The sequence below is a fragment of the Scyliorhinus torazame genome, chromosome 20, assembly GCF_047496885.1.
Source record: "Scyliorhinus torazame isolate Kashiwa2021f chromosome 20, sScyTor2.1, whole genome shotgun sequence".
In the NCBI taxonomy this organism is placed as follows: domain Eukaryota; kingdom Metazoa; phylum Chordata; class Chondrichthyes; order Carcharhiniformes; family Scyliorhinidae; genus Scyliorhinus; species Scyliorhinus torazame.
The window spans coordinates 11,523,258-11,549,832 of NC_092726.1; the positions used below are offsets into that span (position 1 = coordinate 11,523,258).

Sequence of the window (26,575 nt, forward strand, 5' to 3'; positions counted from 1 at the left end):
AAGATTTGAAATAAATGTTCAAGACCATGAGGGGCCTGGACAGAACAGATGGGGAGAAATTTCTCATTGGTGGATGCACCGAGGGCCAGTGGGCAAAGCTTCGATGCGATGGGTAAAAGAAGCTGGGCAAAATGAAGCAAAAACACAGCTTGTGGTTAGGAAATGCAGTGCTGTCTCTCATAGTAATGGAAGCAACTTCAACTGAGGCCTTCTCAAGACAACTGAATAATTATCTCAAAGATAGTTATTTCAAGAGACTTCCGGTGGGGCATGTAGGAGGAGGTCGCATGTTGGATGGCTCCTGCTCAAGGCTTGATTTTTTAGAATTTAATGCCAGGGGCAATTTTTTTGTTAAATTAGTGCAGGAAGGGCAGCACGGTGGCGCAGTAGGTTAGCCCTGCTGCCTCACGGCGCTGAGGTCCCAGGTTCGATCCCAGCTCTGGGTCACTGTCTGTGTGGAGTTTGCACATTCTCCCCGTGTTTGCGTGGGTTTTGCCCCCACAACCCAAAGATGTGCAGAGAAGGTGGATTGGCCATGCTAAAATTGCACCTTAATTGGAAAAAATTTATTGGGTACTCTAAATTTTTCTTTTTTTAAATAAGTGCAGGAGGACATAAGGAAGAAAGCTGTCCAAAACCCAAAGGAATGCTGCCGTGAAGAAGGGGGCGAATGAAGGTTCGCCATCGAGTGGAAGGGTCGGCTCAGCAACTGGAAGGATAGCGGAGGCTGGGTCGCTGGGTGTTCACGGTAGAAGAGATGACCGAGGTGATGGTTGTGGAACTTGAAAAACAGTTTGCAAAGCACATGGAGGTGATGAGGAAGGAGATGATGGCAGCATTGAAGGTGCTGGTGGAGGAGGCGATTGCCCCGGTGAAGGCGGCGGTGTCGAGGACATCGGTCAAGTGCGGGAGCAGGGTGAGAAACTGAAGGGAGTGGAAGAGGCCTTATCGCAACGCAATGATCAACTCACCTCGATGGGTGAGGAGCTGCAGAGGGTGGTGAAGGCCAACAAGGGTCTGCAAGCCAAAGTGGAGGACCTGGAAAACTGATCTAGACGGCAAAATCTAAGGATCGTGGGTCTGCCCTAAGGGATGGAGGGCCCAAGGCCGACGGAGTATTTTGCCAAGATGTTGGCGGAGCTGTTGGGGGAGGGGGAAGATCCCTCTCGGTACAAACTAGATCGGGCTCACAGGGATGGAGTCCTAAACCAAAGGCGAATGAGCCGCCAAGAGATGTGATGATTTGTTTCCGTAGGTACCACTTGAAAGAGAAGGTCTTGTGTTGGGCAAAGCAGAAGCGGGAGGTGCAGTGGGCTGGAGCTGGTATACGTATATACCAGGACTTGACTGTGGAATTGGCGAGGAGGCAGGTGGCCTTCAGCCAAGTGAGGATGGCACTGTATAACAGAAAGGTGCGGTGTGGCATAGTGTACCCAGCTTAGCTGAGGGTGACCTAAAACTCCAAAGACATTTATTTTGAGACGGTGGAAGTGGCGGAGGCATTTGTGAAGGCATAAGGATTGGGGCAGAAGTGAGAAATGGGACCACGGCGTGTGAAGGAGTGTAGCTCTATTTTTCACTGCATGTTTGTTAAATGAGTTGAAGTTGCCTATTTCCACAAGGTAAGAGTTGAGATTTTCTTTTGCAATGATGGTTCTTTGGGGTTTGTGTGTTGACACTGGGGTTGTGTGTGGAAGGGGATTTCTTTGTTTTCCTGGGACCGGGTGGAGGGGAGGGGAATGGGGCCTGGGCAGGGGCCTCCACACTGGCTAGCTCAAGCTGGCCAGTGAACTGGAGTGGGGGGAGGGGCTGTGGCCATCAGAGCCTGGTAGAACAGGTTTCGATGGGCCGAGGAGGTGTGAAATGTTGGGGGAGGGGACTGATACTGGGTGAGGTGTTTTCAAGAGAATGGGAAGATTCTGGGAGGGGGAGGGGCTCGATGGTAACAATGGGACGGGGCGGGCCAAGCCCAGTGGGCATGGCCTAGAGTTATGAGGATGGTGGGAGGGGGTGGGGGGGTAGAGACCTCCAGTTAGGATAGTGGAATGTTAGGGGTGATGCTTGATCAATAACTCCAGAAGCGAGATTGGATGACAATTGAAGGCTTATTGGACTAGATGTTCCCCCCAGCAGCGCAGGTGCAGAATGCAGCTGCTAGGGAGAAACAGACTCTTATACTCTGCCTTACTGGGCGGAACCAGCAGGCAGGCTTCACCAATGATCTTCATGTCTGAGGTATCTCCCACCCAATGGTCTTACAGCCTCAACCTAGGTACCGTAATACCCCTAATACAGACTACCACAAGGGGTTTGTGGTTTTCCAGGGTCATCTCGGGGGTAGTGCTTGCGAACCTGGAACCAGGGCCCCTAGAAGCCTTTTTCGGGGGCCGGACCGGCTTCGGTGGCAGGCGGGTGCGGGGTCAGATGTTAGACTTTGCCTCAGTGATTGCCCAGAGGCTGGTCCTGTTGGGGTGGAGGTCAGCTTCTCCATCCTGTGACACGGCTTGGCAGGGGGACCTACTTGAATTTCTTTGACTCTTGGGAAGGTGAAGTCTCAGCTGAAGGCGATGAAGGAAGGTTTTCACAATTCATGGGGGCTGTTTATCATGAACTTCCGAGAATTGGTTGCCATTGAAATGTGGGGGGGGGGGGGGGGGGGGGGGGGGAGAAGAGGGGGTTGGCGGTATTGCTGTCTTCGGTTACACTGTTTACGGATTGATTGTTAATTTGTGTTTTTTTACCTGGAATGTACGGGTGAATGTTTTGGTCTGTATATTGAGTGGGGGGGGGGGGCGGTTAGTGTGTGGGGGATTGTTATTGTTTTTATTTTTAAATTTAGAATACCCAATTCATTTTTTCTAATTTTAGGGGCAATTTAGTGTGGCCAATCCACCTACCCTGCACATCTTTGGGTTGTGGGGGTGAAACCCACCTAAACATGGGGAGAATGTGCAAACACCACACGGACAGTGACCCAGGGCCTGTTTTTTTAAATTGTATTTGTTTTTGTTTGTTTTTTCTTTGGTTGTTTATTGATGATATGTTAAAAATTAGGAGAAAAAAAGATTTTAAAAATTATTTCAAGAAAGAAAATATTCACAGGGTTCTGGCCAGGTGGCAGAAAGGGGAGCACACTCACTGAGTCACTCTGGCCTAGCTCTCTGCAAAAAGTACAGGTCAAATGTGTTCGAAGCACCAAATAGTTTCATGATACACCAACTAATCTTTGACTTTCAATACCTGTTTTGCTTCCTGAGTTCCACACCTTACCTGCCCTGTCTACAAACTTACCTTCTGCAAAAAAGTCCTTATCCTGTCTGTGTCCTGGGTGCTGTAAATATGCCAGAGAGCGCCAGGCCTCTCACTTGAGTCTCTCAGTCTTCTCATTGCTGCATCGTCCACAGTGTCTCCCTCCATCCTGGCAAGAAACACTGCACAAAATACATAGCACTTTTACTGACGGCAGATCACAAACCATTCTTTGACAACAAGGGCCGTGATTCTTTCGAGTGAGAGCACAACGTGGCCTGAGAATCCCTGGTGAGGCCTCCCACGGGGCCTCCTGGCAGCCTTAGTGCCTCGTGGGACACAACTGTCTCGCGAGGCGTCAAAATCAGAACTCTGCCCAAAAGGGGCGGGACCAAACGGCGCTTACTGAACTAAGTCGTAAACCTACTTGAAGCCTACCAACCCAGGATCCACCGGCCTCCTCAGGGACGCTGAAGCCTTGTACCGAATCAGTGCTGGTCCACAAGCACGTGGACCAAGCAGAATGGTCTCCCGGGCCATTGGATGTCACTGGGTTATCAAGGATAGCGCTGGCAGTGGTTAGCACTGCTGTCTCATGGCACCGAGGTCCCAGGTTCGATCCCGGCTCTGGTTCACTGTCTGTCTGGAGTTTGCATATTCTCCCCGTGTTTGCGTGGGTTTCGCCCCCACAACCCAAAGATGTGCAGGATAGGTGGATTGAACACACTAAATTGCCCCTTAATTGGAAAAAATGAATTGGGTACTCGAAATTTAAAACAAAAAGGATTGCGCTGGGTGGCCCCCTGGCCCTTCCCCTGGAATGTGGGCACCTTAGCACTGCCCGGCTGGCACCATGGCACTGCAACCCAGGCACTGCCAAGGTGCCCAGGTGGCACTGCCAAGCTGGCAGGAGCACTGCCTGGGTGCCAAGCTTTGGGGTAGTGCCCATATGTGGGGGGATTCTTGGCTCACTGGGATTTTTTCTGGGGAAGGTTAGGACCTGTACAAGCCGGACGGTCTGCACCCCAATCAGAATGGGGCAAACATCCGGGCACGTAGATTTTCTAGTACTGCTGGGAGGGAGTTAATAGTTTGGCAGGAGGAGAGAACTAAGAGTATTGATGCAATAGGGTCACAGCATGTTGAGTTTCAAGAGAGTAAGACTGGATGTCCTCTGCGTTAATGCGAGCAATATCACAGGTGAGAGATAAATTAAGGATGTATATTGACATGTGGAGTTGTGATGTTGTTGCCATCACAGACACATGGTTGAGGGAGGGGCAGGACTGGCAGCTCAACATTCTGGATTATAGGATCTTCAGACACAACAGGGCAGGGTGCTTATATTATTAATCAAGGAGCCTGTTACTGCATTGAGGAGGGACAATATCTTGGAAGTGTCATCTAATGATGCTTTGTGGATAGAGCTGAGGAATAAAAGGGCCGGGGGGGCAGTCACACTACTGGGAGTGTATTATAGACCACCAAATAGTAAGCAGGCAATAGAGGAGCAGATAGGGGCTGGTTTAGCAGACTGGGCTAAATAGCTGGCTTGTAATGCAGAACAAGGCAGCAGCGCGGGTTCAATTCCCATACCGTCCCCGAACAGGCGCCAGAATGTGGCGACTAGGGGCTTTTCACAGAAACTTCATTGAAGCCTACTTGTGACAATAAGCGATTATTAGTATTAGATGTGTGGACAACTCACTGAGGTGTGTAAAAACAGTAACAGAGTTACTCGGGGACTTCAACTTTTCCAAAATTAATTGTAACAGTCGCATTGCAATGGGTTTAGAGGAAGCAAGTCAAAGATCCAACAAGGGATGGTGCAATGCTGGACCTAGTTCATGGAATCCCTACAGTGCAGAAGGAGCCATTCAGTCCATCGTGGCTACACCAACACTCTGAATGAGTAGCCTACCGAGGCCCTATCCCCATAACCCTAACTACCCTGCAATTCTTTGGACTTCTGGGGAATGAAGCCAGACAGGTGTTTGAGGCAGCAGTGGGGGATCATTTTCGTGATAGCGACACAACACTGAACGTTTTAATTTTAGTGTGGAGAAGGGCGGCATGTTGGCACAGTGGTTAGCACCGCTGCCTCGTGTGTTGAGAACCCGGATTCAATCCGATCCAGTCCTGAATATTCCCAGACATCAAGGGTTCTCTGGACTTGTTGCTTCTACATTTCACCCTAAAGGGAACCTGTGCTCTAGCAAATTCCATTTTGAACCCCCCCCCCCCCCACTGTTGTGCTGTAGATTTACCCACAAGTAGCTGTTCCCAGTCTACTTTGGCTAGATCCTGCCTTATTTTCATAAACTTAACCTTCCCCCAATCCAAAACCCTTTTTTTGCAGATCATCATTTTCCTTTTCCAGAATAATATTTGAATTTTTTTTTAAAGCGCCCAATTCTTTTTTTTTCAATTTAGCGTTTCCCAATCCACCTACGCTGCACATCTTTGTGTTGTGGGATTGCGACCCACGCAGACACAGGGAGAATGTGAAAACACCACACAGACAGTGACCCGGGGCTTCGGCACCGTGAGGCTGCAATGCTAACCACTGCGTCACCATGCTGCCTGTAACAACTAATTATATCTCCTCATCTCTGTCTTAAATGGATGAACCCTTACTCTGAGATTATGTCCTTTGTTATTTCCGCACCTGAAGAGGAAACAACTTCTCAGCCAGTTCCTGTCAAGGTCCCTGAATCCGATATGTCTCAATAAGGTCACCTCGCATTGTTTTAAACTCCAATGAGCACAGGCCCAATTTACTCAACCTGTCCTCATAAGAAAATCCCTCCGTACCCAGGATACTTTGCATGGATTTTCTCAGGTGTGATAAAAACATCACATTTATTAATACTTTGTGGTCAGCTCCACATGCATTGACCTGCCAACAACATGGACCCACTTCCCAGGTGCCATCTGGACAAATGTTTTGGAGGATTCCAAACCGCGGCTCACACAAGTATCATGCACAGAAAAAGAGAGAAAGATTTGAATGAACCTTTTTCAAGCATATCCCAGTCTTCCTGCAGTGGCTCTGCATGAACCAGGATGTGAATGGTGTCAGTCAGTTCTAGACGTAAGCTGGTACTTCCTGCGTTGCTATCATCCAGTCCAAGACCTACGAAAACAAGGCAGCTTGCAATCATAAAAAAATACTCACGACAGTGCATCAAAACACAAGGACATTTCTTTTTCAGTTCCACTGTAAAAAAAGTCAACCATTTCCCCGATCAGAAAGAATCCTCTTGGTCTGTACCATATCCGCATGACAGGAAGGCAGGAATGTTCCACGCCTCAAGCTAAACAACAGCCAAGGAGGGTCCGTCTCTGTTAACCCTGGCTGCCAGTTTATGAACAAGGTGAGATGAGCAGCTGAGATTCCCTGTATATACACACACAAATTTAAGTCATGCCAACAGTCAGTGAGACATACATAATGTCAGGACGAGGAGTGGAACAGAATTGAGCTTGAATATCCATGGAATGCCCACCCCTCCCTAAGTGTGGGCACTCGGCAACAACAGGCAAAATCATCATCACACAAAGCTTCTGCATTAATATTCAAGTAGCAGCAAACAGTCTTTGTGGGACTGATGCAAGGTGAGGAAAAGGCATTGGAAAAGCTCTTGATTATTGCAAGACGTTGCTGACCATATACACTGCACACCCTCAGTTCCAGTTGGGATTTTGCTGTCTCTTCTGGAAGTCGGGATATTAGATTCAGTTTTCCATCATTTCTGGTGTATTCTGATAATGGCAAGTGTCTGTGAAGCTCATCGAACCTGCAATCAAATAGTATCAACAATTCATGTCATTCTGAAGTTGAAGATGACACTAAGGCCAAAGTCATGGGGGTGGAGCTTCAGAGGCTCCCTATGCTGAGCTTCACTCCACTAAAAGAACTTGCTCAGTTGTGTCACAATTGGGGGAAGAAATTGGAACATTGTTTGCAGTTGTCAGCAGGACCATGAAATGTGCCACCTTAAATATATTTCACTTAGGTGTTGTGCGGGCAAGGTTGGGTGTGCAATGAGGCATCCTAGGTCACCATTACAAGGTATTTATAATACCCGAGGCCCTTGAGCTCAATTGGTCAATGCCAGCATTCATGGTCCACAGCATCCCCTCTCACCCTTGCTCACAAACCCCATCAATGTGGTATAAGGGTCTGGCATATATAGGGTTAATGTGGGACCGAATACAGTACTGCCCATGCAGTGATGCAAGAGAACACATGACGCAAACCTCAGGGTCAGTGTTGGACAGAGCTGTGTGTACAGAGAGCAGCACGGTGATGCAGTGGATAGCACTGGGACGACGGCGCTGAGGACCCGGGTTCGAATCCCGGCCCTGGGTCACTGTCCGTGTGGAGTTTACCATTTCTCCTCATGTATGCATGGGTTTCACCCCCATAACCCAAAAGATGTGCAGGTTTGGTGGATTAGCCACACTAAATTACCCCTTAATTGGAAAAAAAAAATAATTGTGTCGTCTAAATTGATTTTTTAAAAAGAGTTGTGTGTACAAGCAAGTATGGAGACAGCTCCTAACTTGGTCTCTTTACTGTATGATGTGTGCGCGTTCTAGTGGTTCATAAATCCATGCAGTTGACCTTTTAAAAAAAAATATTAAAGTACCCAAATCATTTTTTCCAATTTAGCGGCAATTTAGCGTGGCCAATCCACCTACCCTGCACATCTTTTGGGTTGTGGGGGCGAAACCCACGCACACACGGGGAGAATGTGCAAACTCCACACGGACAGTGACCCAGAGCCGGGATCGAATCTGGGACCTCGGCGCCGTGAGACAGCAGGGCTAACCCATCATACAGTTAACTTGATATCCAAAACAGTACCACAATTAACAAAATTGCTTGCCTTTTTTTCCTTTGTGTGTGTGTGTCTAGCTTCTCTGTAAATGCATCAATACTGTTCACTTCAGTAACCACACGTAGTAGCAAGTTCAACATTCTAATTTTAATTTTTAAAAATAAATTTAGAATACCGAATTCATGTTTTCCAATTAAGTGGCAATTTAGCATGGCCAATCCACCTAGCCTGCACATCTTTGGGTTGTGGGGGCAAAACCCACGCAAACACGGGGAGAATGTGCAAACTCCACACGGACAGTAACGCAGAGCCGGGATCGAACCTGGGACCTCGGCACCGTGAGGCAGCAGTGCTAACCCACTGCGCCACTGTGCTGCCCAAGTTCAACATCCTAAACACTGTCGGGGAAAGAGGTTTCTCATGTATTCCCTACAATAAATGACCGTCTTCCAGTCAGAGTACTTTACATTTTACAGCATTACAACAAATTATCACACCCTGTCTTGACAGAAGAACAAAACATAACTTAATTCCCTCTAATGTTAGTAGAAGCAGCCTACATTTTAGGCTGTCCAGACTTACTGAGCAGGCATCCGTTCACTGAACTCCTTCTCTGAAGTGCAATAATCTAACCGCAAAATCTTTGTGCCTCTAGCCTTGGGCCTGTGGCAGTCTGCAGGAAAAACAGATTGTCTTCATAAATCTGTGTGTTGACAGCAGGAGAGCCTGCAACTCACTTCTTCACAGCACCAGTTTCTTCAAGAGTTCATTGGATTCATTTTACAAACAGAACATTAGGAGTGAATGAAATGCTGGAATCGGATTGAGGACTTAAAGAGGGTTTATATTTCGTGCACTTATACTGACAGGAATCCAGCAATAAAAACAGAAAATGCTGGAATAATTCAGCAGCTGTGGCAGCATCCATGTCGAGAGAAGCAAGAGTTAAGGTTTTGTCAGTGTTTCCAGCATTTCTTGTATTTACTTCAAATTGCTAGCTTTTGTGAGTTACACACTGAAATCTAATGGGTGGGAGATACGGGCAGGGGAGTAAAAGCTTTTCCGCAGGTTCTGGCGCCACTCGTTTTATAATCCACCATTAATCCTGATTTCCTGGCACAGGTTTTCCTAATCTGTGAATTTACTTTTCATTCTTTGTTGCAATATTTATAAAAGATTGAAAAACCTAACAAAAATAGAAATTTAAAAAATCTAGTGGGTGAGTTCAAATGCTTCATAAATAGATTAACATAAATACTGTTAGAACTTGTAAACATAAAGAGTAAACTAGTGGAACAGTTTATGATAGGGTCGAGTATATTGGTGTTAATCTAGTAATTTATCATTATATGCTTTGTAACATGAGATGTGAACTCTTAGCCATTACTGAGACACTTACCAGAGTTGCTTTTGAATCCTTGCCAGAATTCCTTGCTCCTTGCCCTGGTCAGGACTGACTGGTCCCTGCAATTAACCAAGCTCACACTCTGTTCTCCCAGCTTCTCCTTCAAGCATTCGGGTGTCCAGGAATTACTGTCAGTTGATGTCAGGACCCCAGATACCAGCACAGGCTTCACAGGAAACCACAGGAGAGACAACAAATCCGTATCAATTTTCATGGGGGTCAGTGTAAAGGGAACATTATATGCATCAAACCTGTGTTGTACCAGCCTGATAGTGTTTGACATGCCAATACCTGCTGTAGCTGGTATTGCACTGTAGAGGAAGATTACTTCCTCTGATTGAAACAGGAAATGAGACCGGGCAGAGGTAAGGGTAGTGGCCATCACTAAGGAGAAGGTTCTGGGGAAACTCAAAGGTCTGAAGGCGGATAAATCACCTGGACTGGATGGACTACACCTCAGGGCTCTAAAAGAGATAGGAAATTGTGGAGGCCTTGGTGGTGATCTTTCAGGAATCACTGGAGAGGTCCCAGAGGACCGGAAAGTGGCAAATGTAACACCGCCGTTTAAGAAGGGAGGGAGGCAGAAGACAGGAAATTTTGGCCGGTTAGCCTGACTTCAGTCATTGGTAAGATTTTAGAGTCCATTATTAAAGATGAGATCATGGAGTACTTGGAAGTGCATGGTAAAATAGGACTAAGTCAGCTTGGCTTTGTCAAAGGGAGGTCATGTCTGACAAATCTGTTAGAGTTCTTTGAGGAGGTAACAAGCAAGTTAGACAAAGGAGAACCAGTGGACGTGATTTATTTAGATTTCCAGAAGGCCGTTGACAAGGTGCCGCATCGGAGACTGTTAAATAAGTTAAGTGCCCATGGAGTTAAGGGTAAGATCCTGGCATGGATAGAGGATTGGCTGACTGGCAGAAGGCAGAGAGTGGGGATAAAGTGGTCTTTTTCAGAATGGCAGCCGGTGACTATGGTCTGCCTCAGGGGTCGGTGCTGGGACCACAACTTTTCACAATATACATTAATGATCTGGAAGAAGGAACTGAAGGCACTGTTGCTAAGTTTGCAGAAGATACAAAGATCTGTAAAGGGACAAGTAGTATTGAGGAAGCAAGGGGGCTGCAGAAGGATTTGGACAGGCTAGGAGAGTGGGCAAAGAAATGGCAGATGGAATACAATGTGTAAAAGTGTGAGGTTATGCACTTTGGAAGGAGAAATGGAGGCATAGACTATTTTCTAAATGGGGAAATGTTTAGGAAATCAGAAACACAAAGGGACTTGGGAGAACTTGTTCACGATTCTCTTAAGGTTAACGTGCAGGTTCAGTCGGCAGTTAGGAAAGCAAATGCAATGTTCGCATTCATGTCGAGAGGGCCAGAATACAAGACCAGGGATGTACTTCTGAGGCTAGATAAGGCTCTGGTCAGACCCCATTTGGAGTATAGTGAGCAGTTTTGGACCCTGTATCTAAGGAAGGATATGCTGGCCTTGGAAAGATCCAGAGGAGGTTCACAAGAATGATGCCTGGAATGAAGAGCTTGTCGTATGAGGGATGGTTGAGGACTCTGGGTCTGTACTCGTTGGAGTTTAGATGGATGAGGGGAGATCTTATTGAAACTTACAGGATACTGCGAGGCTTGGATAGAGTGGACGTGGAGAGGATGTTTCCACTTGTCGGAAAAACTAGAAGCAGTGGACACAATCTCAGACTGGAGGGACGATCTTTTAAAACAGATGAGGAGGAATTTCTCCAATTCACTGGGTGTCTTTAAGACAGAGATAGATAGGTTCTTGATTAATAAGGGGATCAGGGGTTATGGGGAGAAGGCAGGAGAATGGGGATGAGAAAAATATCAGCCATGATTGAATGGCGGAGCAGACTCGATGGGCCGAGTGGCCAAATTCTGCTTCAGTGTCTTGTGGTCTAATGGAGACCTCAATCTTTTACTGGATTTATTACAAAATGCAACATGACATGCCTACTCCCTAACCAACACTGTGTACCAGTGCTCAAGGTACTAAAATAAATTAATACCCTCCATCAGTATTACCCTTTTTAAAAATAAATTTAATTACCCAATTATTATTTTTTTTCGAATTAAGGGGCAATTTAGTGTGACAAATCCACCTCCCCTGCACATCTTTGGGTTGTGGGGGTGAAACCCATGCAGACACGGGGAGAATGTGCAAACTCCAGGGTCGGGATTCGAACCCAGGTCCTCAGCGCCGTAGGCCCAGTGCTAACCACTGCAGCACCGTGCTGCCTAACCACCAGTAATTACCCTTAACCTTCAAAATACAATGAACATGTCATTAACTGAACATCCTTCAAGAATTCTGTGACCTGTTCAATAAGAACATGACTCACCAGGCCCTTTATCCAGTATTCCTGGAACAGCTTCCAGTTCTTCTTCTGATTTAGGCTCTGAAGCCATGGACAAATCTCTGTGGAAAGCCACGAATGAGGGCCCATAGTGTCCTCCTCTTGGGACTGCTTTGGAATTGCATCTTCTTTGAGACCCACCACTCTCTGCTTTGCTGATTTGGTGATCGGGATTTTTTGCTCCACCACCGATGCAATTATGTCATCCAGAATGTTTGGCATGCTCTGCTTTGCCAATACCCCCCCCAAAAAGAGTTCATTAGACAGACACATATCAAACAGCTACAGGTTAGCGAATAACATACCAGGAAAGTTCAGGATATTTTGGAATTGGAGGGAGCGCAATGCCGGTTTTCATAGAATTTACAGTGCAGAAGGAGGCCATTCAGCCCATCGAGTCTGCACCAGCTCTTGGAAAGAGCACCCTACCCAACCCCACCCTATCCCCATAACCCAGTAACCCCACCCAACGCTAAGGGCAATTTTGGACACTAAGGGCAATTTAGCATGGCCAATCCACCTAACCTGCACATTTTTGGACTGTGGGAAGAAACCGGAAAACCTGGAGGAAACCCACACATAGGGAGAACGTGCAGACTCCGCACAGACAGTGACCCATCCGGGAATCGAGCCTGGGACCCTAGAGCTGTGAAGCAATTGTACTAACCACTGTGCTATTACAAAAATGATACCTGGATTACAGGGGTTGAGTCACAAGGAGAGATTACATAGAACATGGAACATAGAACGGTATAGCACAGTACAGGCCCTTCAGCCCATGATGTTGTGCCAACCATTTATCCTAATCTAAGGTCAACCGAACCTACCTACACCCCTTCAATTTACTGCTGTCCATGTGCTTGTCTAAGAGTCGCTTAAATGTCCCTAATGACTCTGACTCCACCACCTCTGCTGGCAGTGCATTCCACACACCCACCACTCTCTGTGTAAAGAACCTACCTCTGACATCTCCCCTATACCTTCCTCCAATCACCTTAAAATTATGTCCCCTCGTGACAGCCATTTCCATCCTGGGGGAAAATCTCTGGCTATCCACTCTATCCATGCCTTTCATCACCCTGTATACCTCTATCAAGTCACCTCTCTGCCTTCTTTGCTCGAGTGAGAAAAGCCCGAGCTCCCTCAACCTTTCTTCAAAAGACATGCCCTCCAGTCCAGGCAGCATCCTGGTAAATCTCCTCTGTACCCTCTCCAAAGCATCCACATCCTTCCTATAATGAGCGACAAGAATTCGACACAATATTCCAAGTGTGGTCGAACTAGGGTTTTATAAAGCTGCAGCAAAACCTCGCGGCTCTCAAACTCAATCCCCCTGTTAATGAAAGCCAACACACCATACGCCTTCTTAACTACCCTACTTTGAGGGATCTATGTACGTGGACCCCAAGATCCCTCTGTTCCTCCACACTTCCAAGAATCCTGCCTTTAACCCTGTATTCAGCATTCAAATTCGACCTTCCAAAATGAATCACTTCACATTTATCAAGGTTGAACTCCATCTCCCACTTCTCAGCCCAGCTCTGCATCCTGTCACTGTCCTGTTGTGACCTGTAACAGCCCTCGACAGTCTCTACAACTCCCCCAACCTTCTTGTCATTGGCAAACTTACTAACCCACCCTTCCTCGTCCAAGTCATTTATAAAAACCACAAAGAGCAGAGGACCCAAAACAGATCCGTGCGGGACACCACTGGTCACCGACCTCCAGGCGGAAAAATTTCCATCCACTCCCACTCGCTGTCTTCGTTTGGCCAGCCAATTCTGTATCCAGACACCCAAATTTCCCTGTATCCTGTGCCCCCTAACTTTCTGAATGAGCCTCCCATGGGGAACCTTATCAAATGCCTGACTGAAATCCATACACACCACATCCACTTCCCGCCCTTCATCAAAGTGTCTCGTCACATCCTCAAAGAATTCAATGAGGCTTGTGAAGCATGACCTGCCCCTCACAAAACCATCCTGACTATCGTTAATCAAACTATGTTTTTCTGAATAATCATAAATCCTACCTCTCAGAATCTTTTCCAATATTTTGCTCACTACAGACTAAGACTGATGGGTCTGTAATTCCCAGGGATTTCCTTATTCCCTTTCTTGAACAGGGGAACAACATTGGCCTCTCTCCAATCATGCGGCACTATTCCAGTGGAGAGTGAGGACGCAAAGATCATCGCCAATGGCGTAGCAATCTCCTCTCTTGCTTCCTGTCGTAACCTTGGGTATATCCCGTCAGGTCCAGGGGACTTATCTATCCTGATGCTTTTCAACATTTCCAAATTAGATCTGTTTTTGCAGGGCAGCACGGTGGCGCAGTGGGTTAGCCCTGCTGTCTCACGGCGCCGAGGTCCCAGGTTTCATCCCGGCTCTGGGTCACTGTCCGTGTGGAGTTTGCACATTCTCCCCGTGTTTGCGTGCGTTTCGCCCTCACAACCCAAGGATGTGCAGGGTAAGTAGATTGGCCACGCTAAATTGCCCATTAATTGGAAAAAATGAATTGGGTACACTAAATTTATTTTTGATATGATCTGTTTTTGCTCAAATTTTGAAGGTTAAGGGATGATCTGATCATAGTATTCAAGATTTAACAGGGAAAGAGAGGGTAGATGAAGATTAACTCTTTCCTCTGGTTGGAGATTCTAAAACTAGAGGGCACAGTCTACAAATTAGGGCTGGACCTTTCAGGAGAGATGGGTGGTGGTGGTTTGGAACTTTCTCCCACAAACGGCATTTGATCATTTTAAATCTGAGATAGATTTTTATGAAGCAAAGATATGGATATGAAGGGATTAAGGGCCAGAGGTATCTGGAGTTAGGCCACAGATCAGCTATGATCTCATTAAATGGCGGGACAGGCTTGTGGGCCTCCTCCTGATCCTATGTAGACAGGAGCACAGGTTACACATGGATGCTGGAGTTCAGATTCTACAGGCACTGGCTCCAGCAAGTGTGGGTCAACAAGTAGACGGCCACTGGGGAGAGGAGGAGGGGGCACTGGGGAGAGGGCACTGGGGAGGGGCATGGGGAGAGGGGGTGGGGGCACTAGGGAGAGTGGGATGGGGAGAAGGGGCACTGGGGAGGGGGCACTGGGGAGAGGGGGAGGGGGCACTGGGGAGGGGGTCAAAAACAAACAACAACAAAAAGTAGATGGCCGGAGAGCAATAAAGATTACTTCAAATTTAAATGTATGTCTTCCACATCCTCAGTAGATTGGGAAGCTCCAAATTAATTTGCAACAGTGGTCATGATTGGCATTCGCCAATTTACACACAGCTGTGAAATGAATAACCGGTTCACCTGTTTGGGATGGACGGAATGCGCAAGAATAGGAAAATTGCAAAATTCTGATCCGTCTTTTGTCAAGGTTGAAGAGGCACAAGGATAAGAAGACAGGAGCATTAAAGAAGGCTGAAGGACACCCAGAATTCAAGTACGAGTTAATCAGCAAGCATAAGTGCAGCGTGGTTTTTGTGCAATAGTTGGAGTACAGGACGTATTGGATAAGCACAGCTGGCCTCTTTACCACTCCATACCACCATCCTCACAGGTTAGCTTTCCTGGTGGAAAATGGAGTGAAAGTTCAGGCTGCTTTCACTGGCTGTGCAAACCCCATGCTACATGATTGCTGCACAACCCCATCAGTTAGTCCAGCTCTGCATCTGGTTGTCCACCACACAGACATGTCAAGATAGTTTTGTGGCCATTGCCTGTTGGTGTCTGCAGACCAGTCAAGCCTCTTGGTCATCCCACTATGTATTCTTTCAAGTTGTCAACGATGCTCTCTGGTTTACTCTCGTGAAAAAGCTCTTCTGCAGCCTGACATCACTGACAGTCTACAGTTGGCCCTCCACTTGTTGCAACTGCATCTAAATTTGGTTGGTCTAAACTGCCACCCACCTCATCTAACTGATATTGTATGGAGTTTACCTGTATGCAGTCAAAAGTTGACTTTTTTATTCCTATTCCACTTCTGCTGAACCTGCTGAGATCTCTCCATTCTCTGACTTAATCAGTACTTACATTGTTCAACTTTGTGTAGACTGGGGCAAATGCAATGCCAGCATCTGTGGATCCCAGAAGCAGTTTTCCTGCTGTAGTAGTGAGTAGATCACACAAGGTTGAACACTGTTCCTTTGATCTTGCTTTCTGGTAAGTCGGGCTGCTGCTCGCTGATGCATTTTTGTTCCTGCGACAAGATACTTCGTCCACATCTGTGTGATGGCCATGGAGACAATCATTGTCACAGCATTGTCAGCATTCATTAGCAAAATCACATTCTCAGGTATTCTGCACTGTCCCGTCAAACATTCCCAGGGCAGAGACAACTCAGGTTAAATACAGAGTAAAGTTTCCTCTCCACTGTCCCATCTGACATTATTTTGATTGCCGAGACATAAAGCATGCGATTGCTCGAGTGCGGAGGGAACAGCCAATGAGGATTTTTATCCACTGTCTCCAAGTAGATCCTCCCTGCTGAAAGCGTGATGGTTGTACAGTTTCTTACCATTTTCTTCCTGTTTGGCTTTCTGTGTAGCTAATTCGGCCAGCCAGTGTAATGGTGATTGGTTGCTGCTTGACTCTTGGCTGAGTTTCGCTGTAGACGTGGATTTGGCAGACAGCTCTCCAGCAGTCAGGGAATGAGTCAGTTCCACCTTGCCTTTCGTCTGTGCCTGAAAATCAGGATCATTGGAGGAACTGTTAGCGCTTTATTGGGCTGTCAAATGAAAAGTCAGAAACAACACCATTTAACAATGTTGCACTATTATTGACTCTAAGGACACCTCATAGAATTTCATAGAATTTACAGTGCAGAAGGAGGCCATTCGGCCCATCGAGTCTGCACTGGCTCTTTGAAAGAGCACCCTACCCAAGCCCACACTTGACATTCAGAGCCCCAGTGGTGCACAGTAACCCAGTAACCCCACCCAACACTAAGGGCAATTTTTGGACACAAAGGGCAATTTAGCATGGCCAATCCACCTAACCCGCACATCTTTGGACTGTGGGAGGAAACCGGAGGAAACCCACGCAGACACGGGGAGGATGTGCAGACTCCGCACAGACAGTGACCCAAGCCGGGAATCGAGCCTGGGACCCTGGAGCTGTGAAGCAATTGTGCTAACCACTATGCTACCGTGCTGCCCAGTTCCTCCCAGACACCTCCCAGTTACTTCGCCCTCCTCAACCTTGTAAACTGGTATGAATCAATATTCTTCACCCTTCAGCTCGGACAACAAATGCTGAGAGGCTGTGTGACTATGGCTAAGCTTCCAGTTCCTAACCTGGCATCAATACAAACATTCAAACAAGTCAGGGATCAGGGGCACAATATGAGAAGTTACAGCACAGTCCATTGTGTCTGTGCCAGTTCTTTGTGAAGAGTAGAGATAGGAACGGAGCCATGATTTCCTGTCCTTGGTGTGAAGGTCAGCTGGTTTTCAGTGGGAGATGGTTTGGTCAGATTATTCTTGTTCATGTGAGCTTGCAATTCACAGTCTATGTTTGTCACCAGTCATTACCTCAGGGCAGTTGTTTTCGCCAGATGTTTTTTTCAGGCACTTTGTATCTCCATATCCGCAAGTGCAGTTTGACTTGATGCCCAGTGTCTTCTTACTGCTGTGCATCTTTTCACACAGGCTCATCAAGGCTGTGAAAGTAACCCACAATAAATGAATGGTGAGTGAAGGCATTCATCCCTTATCCCCTGCACAACACGCTGTTCTTCCTCTGGTATGATTTTATAAAGCAGATCACTAATACCTCACTCGTTCATCATGACTCCGCCCACAATCTGCATCAACTACCTCTACCCATGAACAAGAACACTTCTTCTGGCAAGTTAATAGCTGACAAGTGGGAAAGAAGGGGGAAAGGGAGGCCTGACCCAAAGTTCCAGAGGACCCAGCTCAAGCCTCCTGTGTCCAATATCTGCAGATATTGAGAGGCCCCTGCACTTAATACTCTTGAAGTACTTGCATCATGAGCCGCTTGACCATGCTTCTCGAAACTATGCTTGGGTTGATGAAGAGTCATCCTGCTTCCCACAAAAATATATGGTAGAAGTACAGCAGAGTGTGGACAAATAACAGTGACATATTCACACACCAGTCAGAGCCAGTAACATTTATCAACAACTTGCTTTTGTATGGTACCTTTAGTGTCAAAACTCCCAAGGCATCTCACAGCTGCATTGTCCAACTCAATTTGATTTCCAGCCTGCTACATAGACACCTAACAGGTAGCTTTTAGTGTTTTTAAAGACGGAGAGAAAGGCAGAGAAGTTTCAGGAGAGAATTCCAAATGCTTGGGACATCAGCAACTGAAGACAAGGCTGCCAATGGAGCAATTACAATCAGGCTGTGTAACCGGGCAGAATTGGAAAAATAAAGCTCTGTTGAAGGGTCATCGGGCTGCAAGGATTTGGAAGCAAGCAAGAATACTAATTTCATAATCAAATCAAGGCATTGCTTAACTGCAGTCAATATTGGAAACATATCCCAAACATGATGGGCGAATGGGAGGTGGTGCAAGTTAGGATATGGGCAGCATAGTTCTGGTTTGACATTGGATTATGCACAACCACGAACTGGGGCAGGGCTGGGGATCTGCTGAAGCCGATTCGGTCAATATAAATGGCAGCAGCTCACCACTGCCACCTCAACCAGCAGAGTGACCAAGCCAGTAAGCATGAATGGAAATCAGCCTGTCAGGTGTGACTAGACTTGGATGTTTTACCGCCTGCAGATTCAGTGAAACCAAGAGCAAACATGTTGCACCATACCAGAGCCACACTCCTCCCAGTGCAAGTCCAGTGATGCCAAGAAGCACTGAAGTTCCAATCCCACAAATGCCACGCATTCAAAAATACCCCATGGCTTCAGAAACATGAATGCATTTTCTTCTCACTGCACAACCAACCAACATAAACACTACTTTCAGCCAATGTGCAAAGGAAGACAAGATTGCATCTTCAAGCCTAGCTTCAACCCCATTGCTGACTTGGGGATTTGTATTAACATAAGTGCTTGGGAAGCTCTTACCAGCATTAGGAACCAGCTGCGTTGGCCGCAGGCTTTTTATGTCGTGATTTTGTCCCTTAACACATTTAAGCCAGGCTGTCACATCCTCTCCTCGTTCTGCATGGAAATATTAATGCCATCAAGGTTTGCCAAATAAAATCTACATCCTGTAACCTTATGTATAAGAAAACAACATTTGCCTAATGACAGTCATGCATTCCATTCTTTAAAAAACTGTTCATTTATAACTGATTCATCGGCACTTCACAGATTTAACTTTTGCCAACTGTTTTAAATAAATCCAGTCATATAAATACGACAAAAACTATCAAAGGGCAGGAATTGTGCACTGAGGAACTCACCTCCTCACTCTCCTAAGTCTTTCCACCATTAGGCATGTCTGTGTGCTGGAATATCTTTGACCAGGATGACTGTGGCTTCAATGACAGGAGAAGCTCAGTATAATCCAGGACAAAGCAACTTGTTTGATTGGAACCCCCGTCCTACAGCTCCAAGATTCACCTGTTCTCACACAGGGGCACAGTGCGGCAGCAGCATGCACCATCTACAAGATGCACTGTGACAACCTGCCAAAATTTCTTCGACCAACCCACAACCTCTATCACCAAGCATGACAAAGTTGGAAAGTGCATGGGAACATCAACACCTGCAAGGATCTTATTGAAACTTACAGGATACTGCGAGGCCTGAATATAGTGGACGTGGAGAGGATGTTTCCACCAGGAGGAAAAACTAGAACCAGAGGACACCATTTCAGACTAAAGGGACGATCCTTTAAAACAGAGATGAGGAGGAATTTCTTCAGCCAGAGGATGGTGAATCTGTGGAACTCTTTGCCGCAGAAGGCTGTGGAGTCCAAATCACTGAGTGTCTTTAAGACAGAGATAGATAGGTTGTTGATTAATAAGGGGATCAGGGGTTATGGGGAGAAGGCAGGAGAATGGGGAGGAGAAAATATCAGCCATGATTGAATGGAGGAGCAGACCCGATGGGCCGAGTGGCCTAATTCTGCTCCTATGTCTTATGGTCTGAGCTCCCCTCCCCTTCAAGAGTTCCTGGGTCAAAGTACTAGAACTCCCTTCTTAATAGCTTTGAGAATGTTCCGACACCAGATGGACAACCACCACCATCTCACAGGCAATAAATTCTGGCCTTTCTCACATCCCATGACTGAATAGAAATCTCAACACCCTCTTGGCAATCCTCCAGCGCTCAAACATGGCCACATTTCAAAACAAACAAAATGCTAATTGAATAATAATAATCTTTCTTGTTCCAAGTGGGCTTACATTAACACTGCAATGAAGTTACTGAAAATCCCCTAGTCGCCACAGTTCGGCACCTGTTCAGGAACACAGAGGGAGAATTCAGAATGTCGAATTCACCTAACAAGCACGTCCTTTGGAACTTGTGGGAGGAAACCGGAGCACACGGAGGAAACCACGCAGACACAGGGAGAATGTGCAGACTTTGTACAGTAGGTGACCCAAACTAGGAATCGAACCCAGGTCCCTGGCTCTGTGAAGCAACAGTGCTAACCACTGTCTCCTGTAAACATGTATCTTTAAGTCCAGCAGCAGAGAGAATGAGCAATTCAAGAAGTTGTAACATGACTTCCGGGTGCGGCGATGACCAGCTAAGTCGCACGTTTCGGCAGCTCCCGGTGGAACGGACTTTTGGGCTCTTAATAAGAGCCCCAACGGCAATTTTAACGGCTAAAAGCACTGTGCGGTAAACCAGAAGGGAATCCCCCCTGGACACGGATGGAAAAAGGGGAGGAAAGTGGCCGGATTGCGGTGGATCCTTTAGAGCAGCGGCAAGGAAGGCAAGCAAAAACCAAGATGGCGTCGGAAGGTGGCAGTTTAATATGGGGCCCTGAACAACACGAGTTCTTGAAGCGCTGCGTGGAAGAACTTAAAAAGGAGATGAAGAAGGAGCTGTTGGCCCCGATATTACAGACGATTGAAGGGCTAAAGGATGAGCAAAAGACCCAGGAGCAGGAGCTTCGGGTCGTGAAGGCAAAGGCTGCCGAGAACGAGGACGATATACAGGGCCTGGTGGTGAAGACGGAGATGCACAAGGCACACCATAAAAGGTGTGTGGAAAGGCTGGAGGTGCTGGAGAATAATGCGAGGAGGAAGAATTTAAGGATTCTTGGTCTTCCCGAGGGTGCAGAGGGGGCGGACGTCGGGGCATATGTGAGCACGATGCTGCACTCGTTAATGGGATCAGAGGCCCCGACGGGTCCGTTGGAGGTGGAGGGAGCCTATCGAGTTATGGCGCGAAGACCGAGGGCTGGAGAAATTCCCCGAGCCATAGTGGTGAGATTTCTCCGATATAAGGACAGAGAGATGGTCCTCAGATGGGCAAAGAAAACTCGGAGCAGTAGGTGGGAGAACGCGGTGATCCGCGTACATCAGGATTGGAGTGCGGAGGTGGCGAGAAGGAGGGCGAGCTTCAATCGGGCCAAGGCGGTGCTTCATAAAAGTAAGGTCAAATTTGGAATGCTGCAGCCGGCAAGACTGTGGGTCACACATCAAGGGAAACACCACTACTTTGAAACGGCGGATGAGGCATGGACATTTATTGTCGAAGAGAAATTGGAATAAGTGGGTTATATATTAAAAAAAAGAACGTTTGAGACAAAGTGGTGGGGCGAATATGGGGGGCGAAGAGGGGGGAAGAAGGGGGGAGAGGAGAGATGATTTTTAAGTTGTTAATCCTGCGACCCGGTAACTTTTCTCTCTTCCCCTTGTTGTGGGGGAGGGAGGGAGGGAGGTGGAGGAGCTGGAGGCGTCGGCCATTGGGGGCGGGGCCAAAAGGGAAGCGCGGACTTTGTTCCCGCGCTATGATAATTATGGCGGGAACAGGGAAGCAGGAAGGAGGGGGCGTCGCACAGTGCGAGCCGAGGTCACGGGGGAAGCCGAGGTCGGCCGGAGTTTGCTGACTTCTGGGAGCAACATGGGGGGTGCAATTACGCTAGTGGGGGATCTAGCGGGGGGGGGGGTTAACTGGGTTGCTGCTGCTGGGGAGAAGGGGGCGCCACCTGGGGGGGACACAGCTACGTGGGAACCGGGTGAGGAGCTGGTTTAAAAAAGGGGATGGCTAGTCGACAAGGGGGGGGGGGGGGGGGGGGGGTAAAGAGCCCCCCAACCCGGCTGATCACGTGGAATGTGAGAGGGCCGAACGGGCCGATAAAGAGGGCACGGGTACTCGCACACCTAAAGAAACTTAAAGCAGATGTGGTTGTGCTACAGGAGACGCATTTGAAACTGATAGACCAGGTCAGACTACGCAAAGGATGGGTGGGGCAGGTGTTTCATTCGGGGCTAGATGCGAAAAACAGGGGGGTGGCGATACTAGTGGGGAAGCGGGTAATGTTTGAGGCAAAGACCATAGTGGCGGATAGTGGGGGCAGATACGTGATGGTGAGTGGCAAATTACAGGGGGAGGCGGTGGTCTTAGTGAACGTATATGCCCCGAACTGGGATGATGCCAACTTTATGAGGCGCATGCTAGGACGTATCCCGGACCTAGAGGCGGGGAAGCTGGTAATGGGTGGAGATTTTAACACGGTGCTGGAACCAGGGCTGGACAGATCGAGGTCCTGGACCGGAAGGAGGCCGGCAGCAGCTAGGGTGCTTAAGGACTTTATGGAGCAGATGGGAGGAGTAGACCCCTGGAGATTTAGTAGACCAAGGAGTAAGGAGTTTTCGTTTTTCTCCTATGTCCACAAAGTTTATTCACGGATAGACTTTTTTGTTTTGGGAAGGGCGCTGATCCCGAAGGTGACGGGGACGGAGTATATGGCTATAGCTATTTCGGATCACGCTCCACATTGGGTGGACTTGGAGATAGGGGAGGAAAAAGAACAGCGTCCACCCTGGAGAATGGACATGGGACTATTGGCGGACGAGGGGGTGTGCTTAAGGGTGAGGGGGTGTATTGAAAGGTACTTGGAACTCAATGATAATGGGGAGGTCCAGATGGGAGTGGTCTGGGAGGCGCTGAAGGCAGTGGTTAGAGGGGAGCTGATATCAGTCAGGGCACATAAAGGAAAGCAGGAGGGTAGGGAACGGGAGCGGTTGCTGAAAGAACTTCTGAGGGTGGACAGGCAATATGCGGAGGCACTGGAGGAGGGACTATACAGGGAAAGGCAAAGGCTACATGTAGAATTTGACTTGCTGACTACGGGCAATGCAGAGGCACAGTGGAGGAAGGCACAGGGTGTACAGTACGAATATGGGGAGAAGGCGAGCAGGTTGCTGGCCCACCAACTGAGGAAAAGGGGAGCAGCGAGGGAGATAGGGGGAGTGAGAGATGAGGAGGGAGAGATGGAGCGGGGAGCGGAGAGAGTGAATGGAGTGTTCAAGGCATTCTATGAAAGATTATATGAAGCTCAGCCCCCGGATGGGAAGGAGAGAATGATGTGCTTTCTGGATCAGCTGGAATTTCCTAAGGTGGAGGAGCAGGAGAGGGTGGGACTGGGAGCACAGATTGAGACGGAGGAAGTAGTGAAAGGAATTAGGAGCATGCAGGCGGGGAAGGCCCCGGGACCAGACGGATTCCCAGTTGAATTTTATAGGAAATATGTGGACTTGCTGGCCCCGCTACTGATGAGAACCTTTAATGAGGCGAGGGAAAGGGGGCAGCTGCCCCCGACTATGTCAGAGGCAACGATATCGCTCCTCCTAAAGAAGGAAAAAGACCCGCTGCAATGCGGGTCCTATAGGCTGTAAGGTTTTCGGGCAATTCGGCCCTTTTGGAGAAACTCAGAGACTGTAAACTGACTTTCCAGCCAAGGGAACAGAACCAGTTTTCCCAGCAGGCTTGGCCCGCTGAGCTGAGTAGGGACATAAGCACATAAATATTTGCAAACACCCCCCTAGGAGCTACAAGGAAGAAGGAGCCAGACAACAAGACAACATCAAAACACAGACAAAGGGGCACGGGAATACACAGGAGGCTTGCATGCAAGCAGGACAATGGGATGGTCATAGCCCCATGCAAATGTAAATGACCTGGCCTCCACCAGAGCAGAATCCAATTAACACCCCATCAACATAGCGAGGTGAGAATAGCAGCCATCTCCGGAGCAGCTGGAAGACACTGAAATTCTCCACAGAAGAGCCTAACCTCGTTAAACTAGAAATCAGACTGTCTGAGTCCAGCATATTGCGCTGGAAAAGCCCCTAGAAAATCAGCAGGAGCTACCGGCAGAAAAACCAAGTTGGAGGCGGACCTGGGGGAGGTACTCCAATCTTGACAGGAGCTACCGGCAGAAACTCACTGGGAGGAGGGGGGCGGAGCCAGCGCCAAATTCAAATCGCACAGGTCTGAAAAAACCAAGTTGGAGGCGGACCTGGGGGAGGTACTCCAAGCTTGACAGAAGCTACCGGCAGAAAAACCAAGTTGGAGGCGGACCTGGGGGAGGTACTCCAAGCTTGACAGAAGCTGCCGGCAGAAACATACAGCTCTGACCGGCTCAAAGGGGGCGGGACCAGCGGGAACTTTAAAAACTTACCTTTTCAATGCAAAAGGGGCTGGCCGATCACAGAACAAAGCCAGGTATAACTATATAAAAGGGGCTGTGTTTTCGAGTAGGGCGGTTCGTTCGTGGCTCGACCTCTGCACCCCTGACTTGACCTCTGCAGCCTGTGACCGTAAGTACTCCGCAGCAGCTTACGAAACTCCCTTGATTTTAATAGTGGTTGAGGCTTTGGGGGAAGGGAACTTGTTTTGTGCCTGTGATATTGCTAAAACCTGTGTAAGCATAAGAATTTTCGTTGTGTCCGCTATATTACCTTTGAATAGACATAGTGTATATTAGAGTATAAGATTGTATTGTGTTTCTTCTGTTGATGATTTTGACCTGGGTTTTACAATAAACCTTGATTTGATGACAATTGGAGTCGTTTAAATTCTTCAATCTTTCACCAGCGACCTCTGACCAAGTCATTGTTAAAATACTCCTCACCTTAATTCCGGGTTCAGGAATCGAGGGTCATCTTGAGCGATTCACTCAGGACAGACTGCTGCTTAGGGAATAAACAGCAGTGTCCTATTCTCTCTCTTGGGAAAGCTACTCTAGTGGAGTAGGAACCGGGTGGTTGTTGCACCACCGGCAAGAGAGAGAATCACCTGGGTATTGGTAGGGGTCTGGAGATCTGTGTGATATAAGTCTCAGGCTGTCGGTTAGGAATAAACGGCAGGCTTGAATCAGTGCTCTCTTCAGTGGAAGTGTCCCAGTGCGACATCCCCTGGCCTCTGAAGTTTCAGTGCCAGCTGGAGAGAGACACACACAGATATTCAAACCCCAGATATCGGCCCAGTAGTGGAGTAGCGGAGATGGCACCCTCTACAAGGCCTATTTCCCTCCTGAACGTGGACGCTAAGATTCTGGCCAAAGTAATGGCAATGAGGATAGAGGATTGTGTCCCGGGGGTGGTCCATGAGGACCAAACTGGGTTTGTGAAGGGGAGACAGCTGAATACGAACATACGGAGGCTGCTAGGGGTGATGATGGTGCCCCCACCAGAGGGGGAAGCGGAGATAGTGGTGGCGATGGATGCCGAGAAAGCATTTGATAGAGTGGAGTGGGATTATTTGTGGGAGGTGTTGAGGAGATTCGGCTTTGGAGATGGGTATATTAGATGGGTACAGCTGCTGTATAGGGCCCCGATGGCGAGCGTAGTCACGAATGGACGGGGGTCTGAATATTTTCGGCTCCATCGAGGGACGAGGCAGGGATGTCTTCTGTCCCCATTATTGTTTGCACTGGCGATTGAGCCCCTGGCAATAGCATTGAGGGGTTCCAGGAAGTGGAGGGGAGTACATGGGGGGGAGAGGAACACCGGGTATCTCTGTATGCGGATGATTTGTTGCTATATGTGGCGGACCCGGCGGAGGGGATGCCAGAGATAATGCAGATACTTGGGGAGTTTGGAGTTTTTTCAGGGTATAAATTGAACATGGGGAAAAGTGAGTTTGTGGTGCATCCAGGGGAGCAGAGCAGAGAAATAGAGGACTTACCGTTGAGGAAGGTAACAAGGGACTTTCGGTACTTGGGGATCCAGATAGCCAAGAATTGGGGTACATTGCAAAGGCTAAATTTAACGCGGTTGGTGGAGCAGATGGAGGAGGACTTTAAGAGATGGGACATGGTGTCCCTGTCACTGGCAGGGAGGGTGCAGGCGGTTAAAATGGTGGTCCTCCCGAGATTCCTTTTTGTGTTTCAGTGCCTCCCAGTGGTGGTCACGAAGGCTTATTTTAAAAGAATTGAGAAGAGTATTATGAGTTTTTTGTGGGCCGGGAAGACCCCGAGAGTGAGGAGGGGATTTTTACAGCGTAGTAGGGATAGGGGGGGCTGGCACTACCGAGCCTAAGTGAGTACTACTGGGCCGCCAATATCTCAATGGTGTGTAAGTGGATGGGAGAAGAGGAGGGAGCGGCGTCGAAGAGATTGGAGAGGGCGTCCTGCAGGGGGACTAGCCTACAAGCTATGGTGACGGCGCCGTTGCCGTTCTCACCGAAGAAATACACCACAAGCTCGGTGGTGGTGGCTACACTGAAAATTTGGGGGCAGTGGAGACGGCATAGGGGAAAGACGGGAGCCTCGGTGCGGTCCC

The 26,575-nt window shown here is 48.1% G+C and overlaps 1 protein-coding gene across 5 annotated transcripts in view; it reads right to left on the minus strand.

The window, feature by feature from the left end:
• Positions 1-26,575, minus strand: part of LOC140396868 (probable JmjC domain-containing histone demethylation protein 2C) — an 89,401-nt gene that overhangs the window by 13,750 nt on the left and 49,076 nt on the right. For 3 of the 5 annotated variants that reach the window (XM_072485660.1, XM_072485662.1, XM_072485665.1), the window contains 10 exons: positions 18,948-19,043; positions 17,427-17,554; positions 16,412-16,577; positions 15,928-16,118; positions 11,873-12,115; positions 9,496-9,667; positions 8,679-8,769; positions 6,919-7,049; positions 6,266-6,385; positions 3,292-3,431 (listed from right to left, as the gene is read on the minus strand). In XM_072485660.1, the coding sequence (XP_072341761.1) occupies positions 3,292-3,431; positions 6,266-6,385; positions 6,919-7,049; positions 8,679-8,769; positions 9,496-9,667; positions 11,873-12,115; positions 15,928-16,118; positions 16,412-16,577; positions 17,427-17,554; positions 18,948-19,043 (1,478 nt within the window). The remainder of the gene's footprint in view (positions 1-3,291; positions 3,432-6,265; positions 6,386-6,918; positions 7,050-8,678; positions 8,770-9,495; positions 9,668-11,872; positions 12,116-15,927; positions 16,119-16,411; positions 16,578-17,426; positions 17,555-18,947; positions 19,044-26,575) is intronic. The other 2 variants (XM_072485661.1, XM_072485664.1) reach the window with 2 other exon arrangements.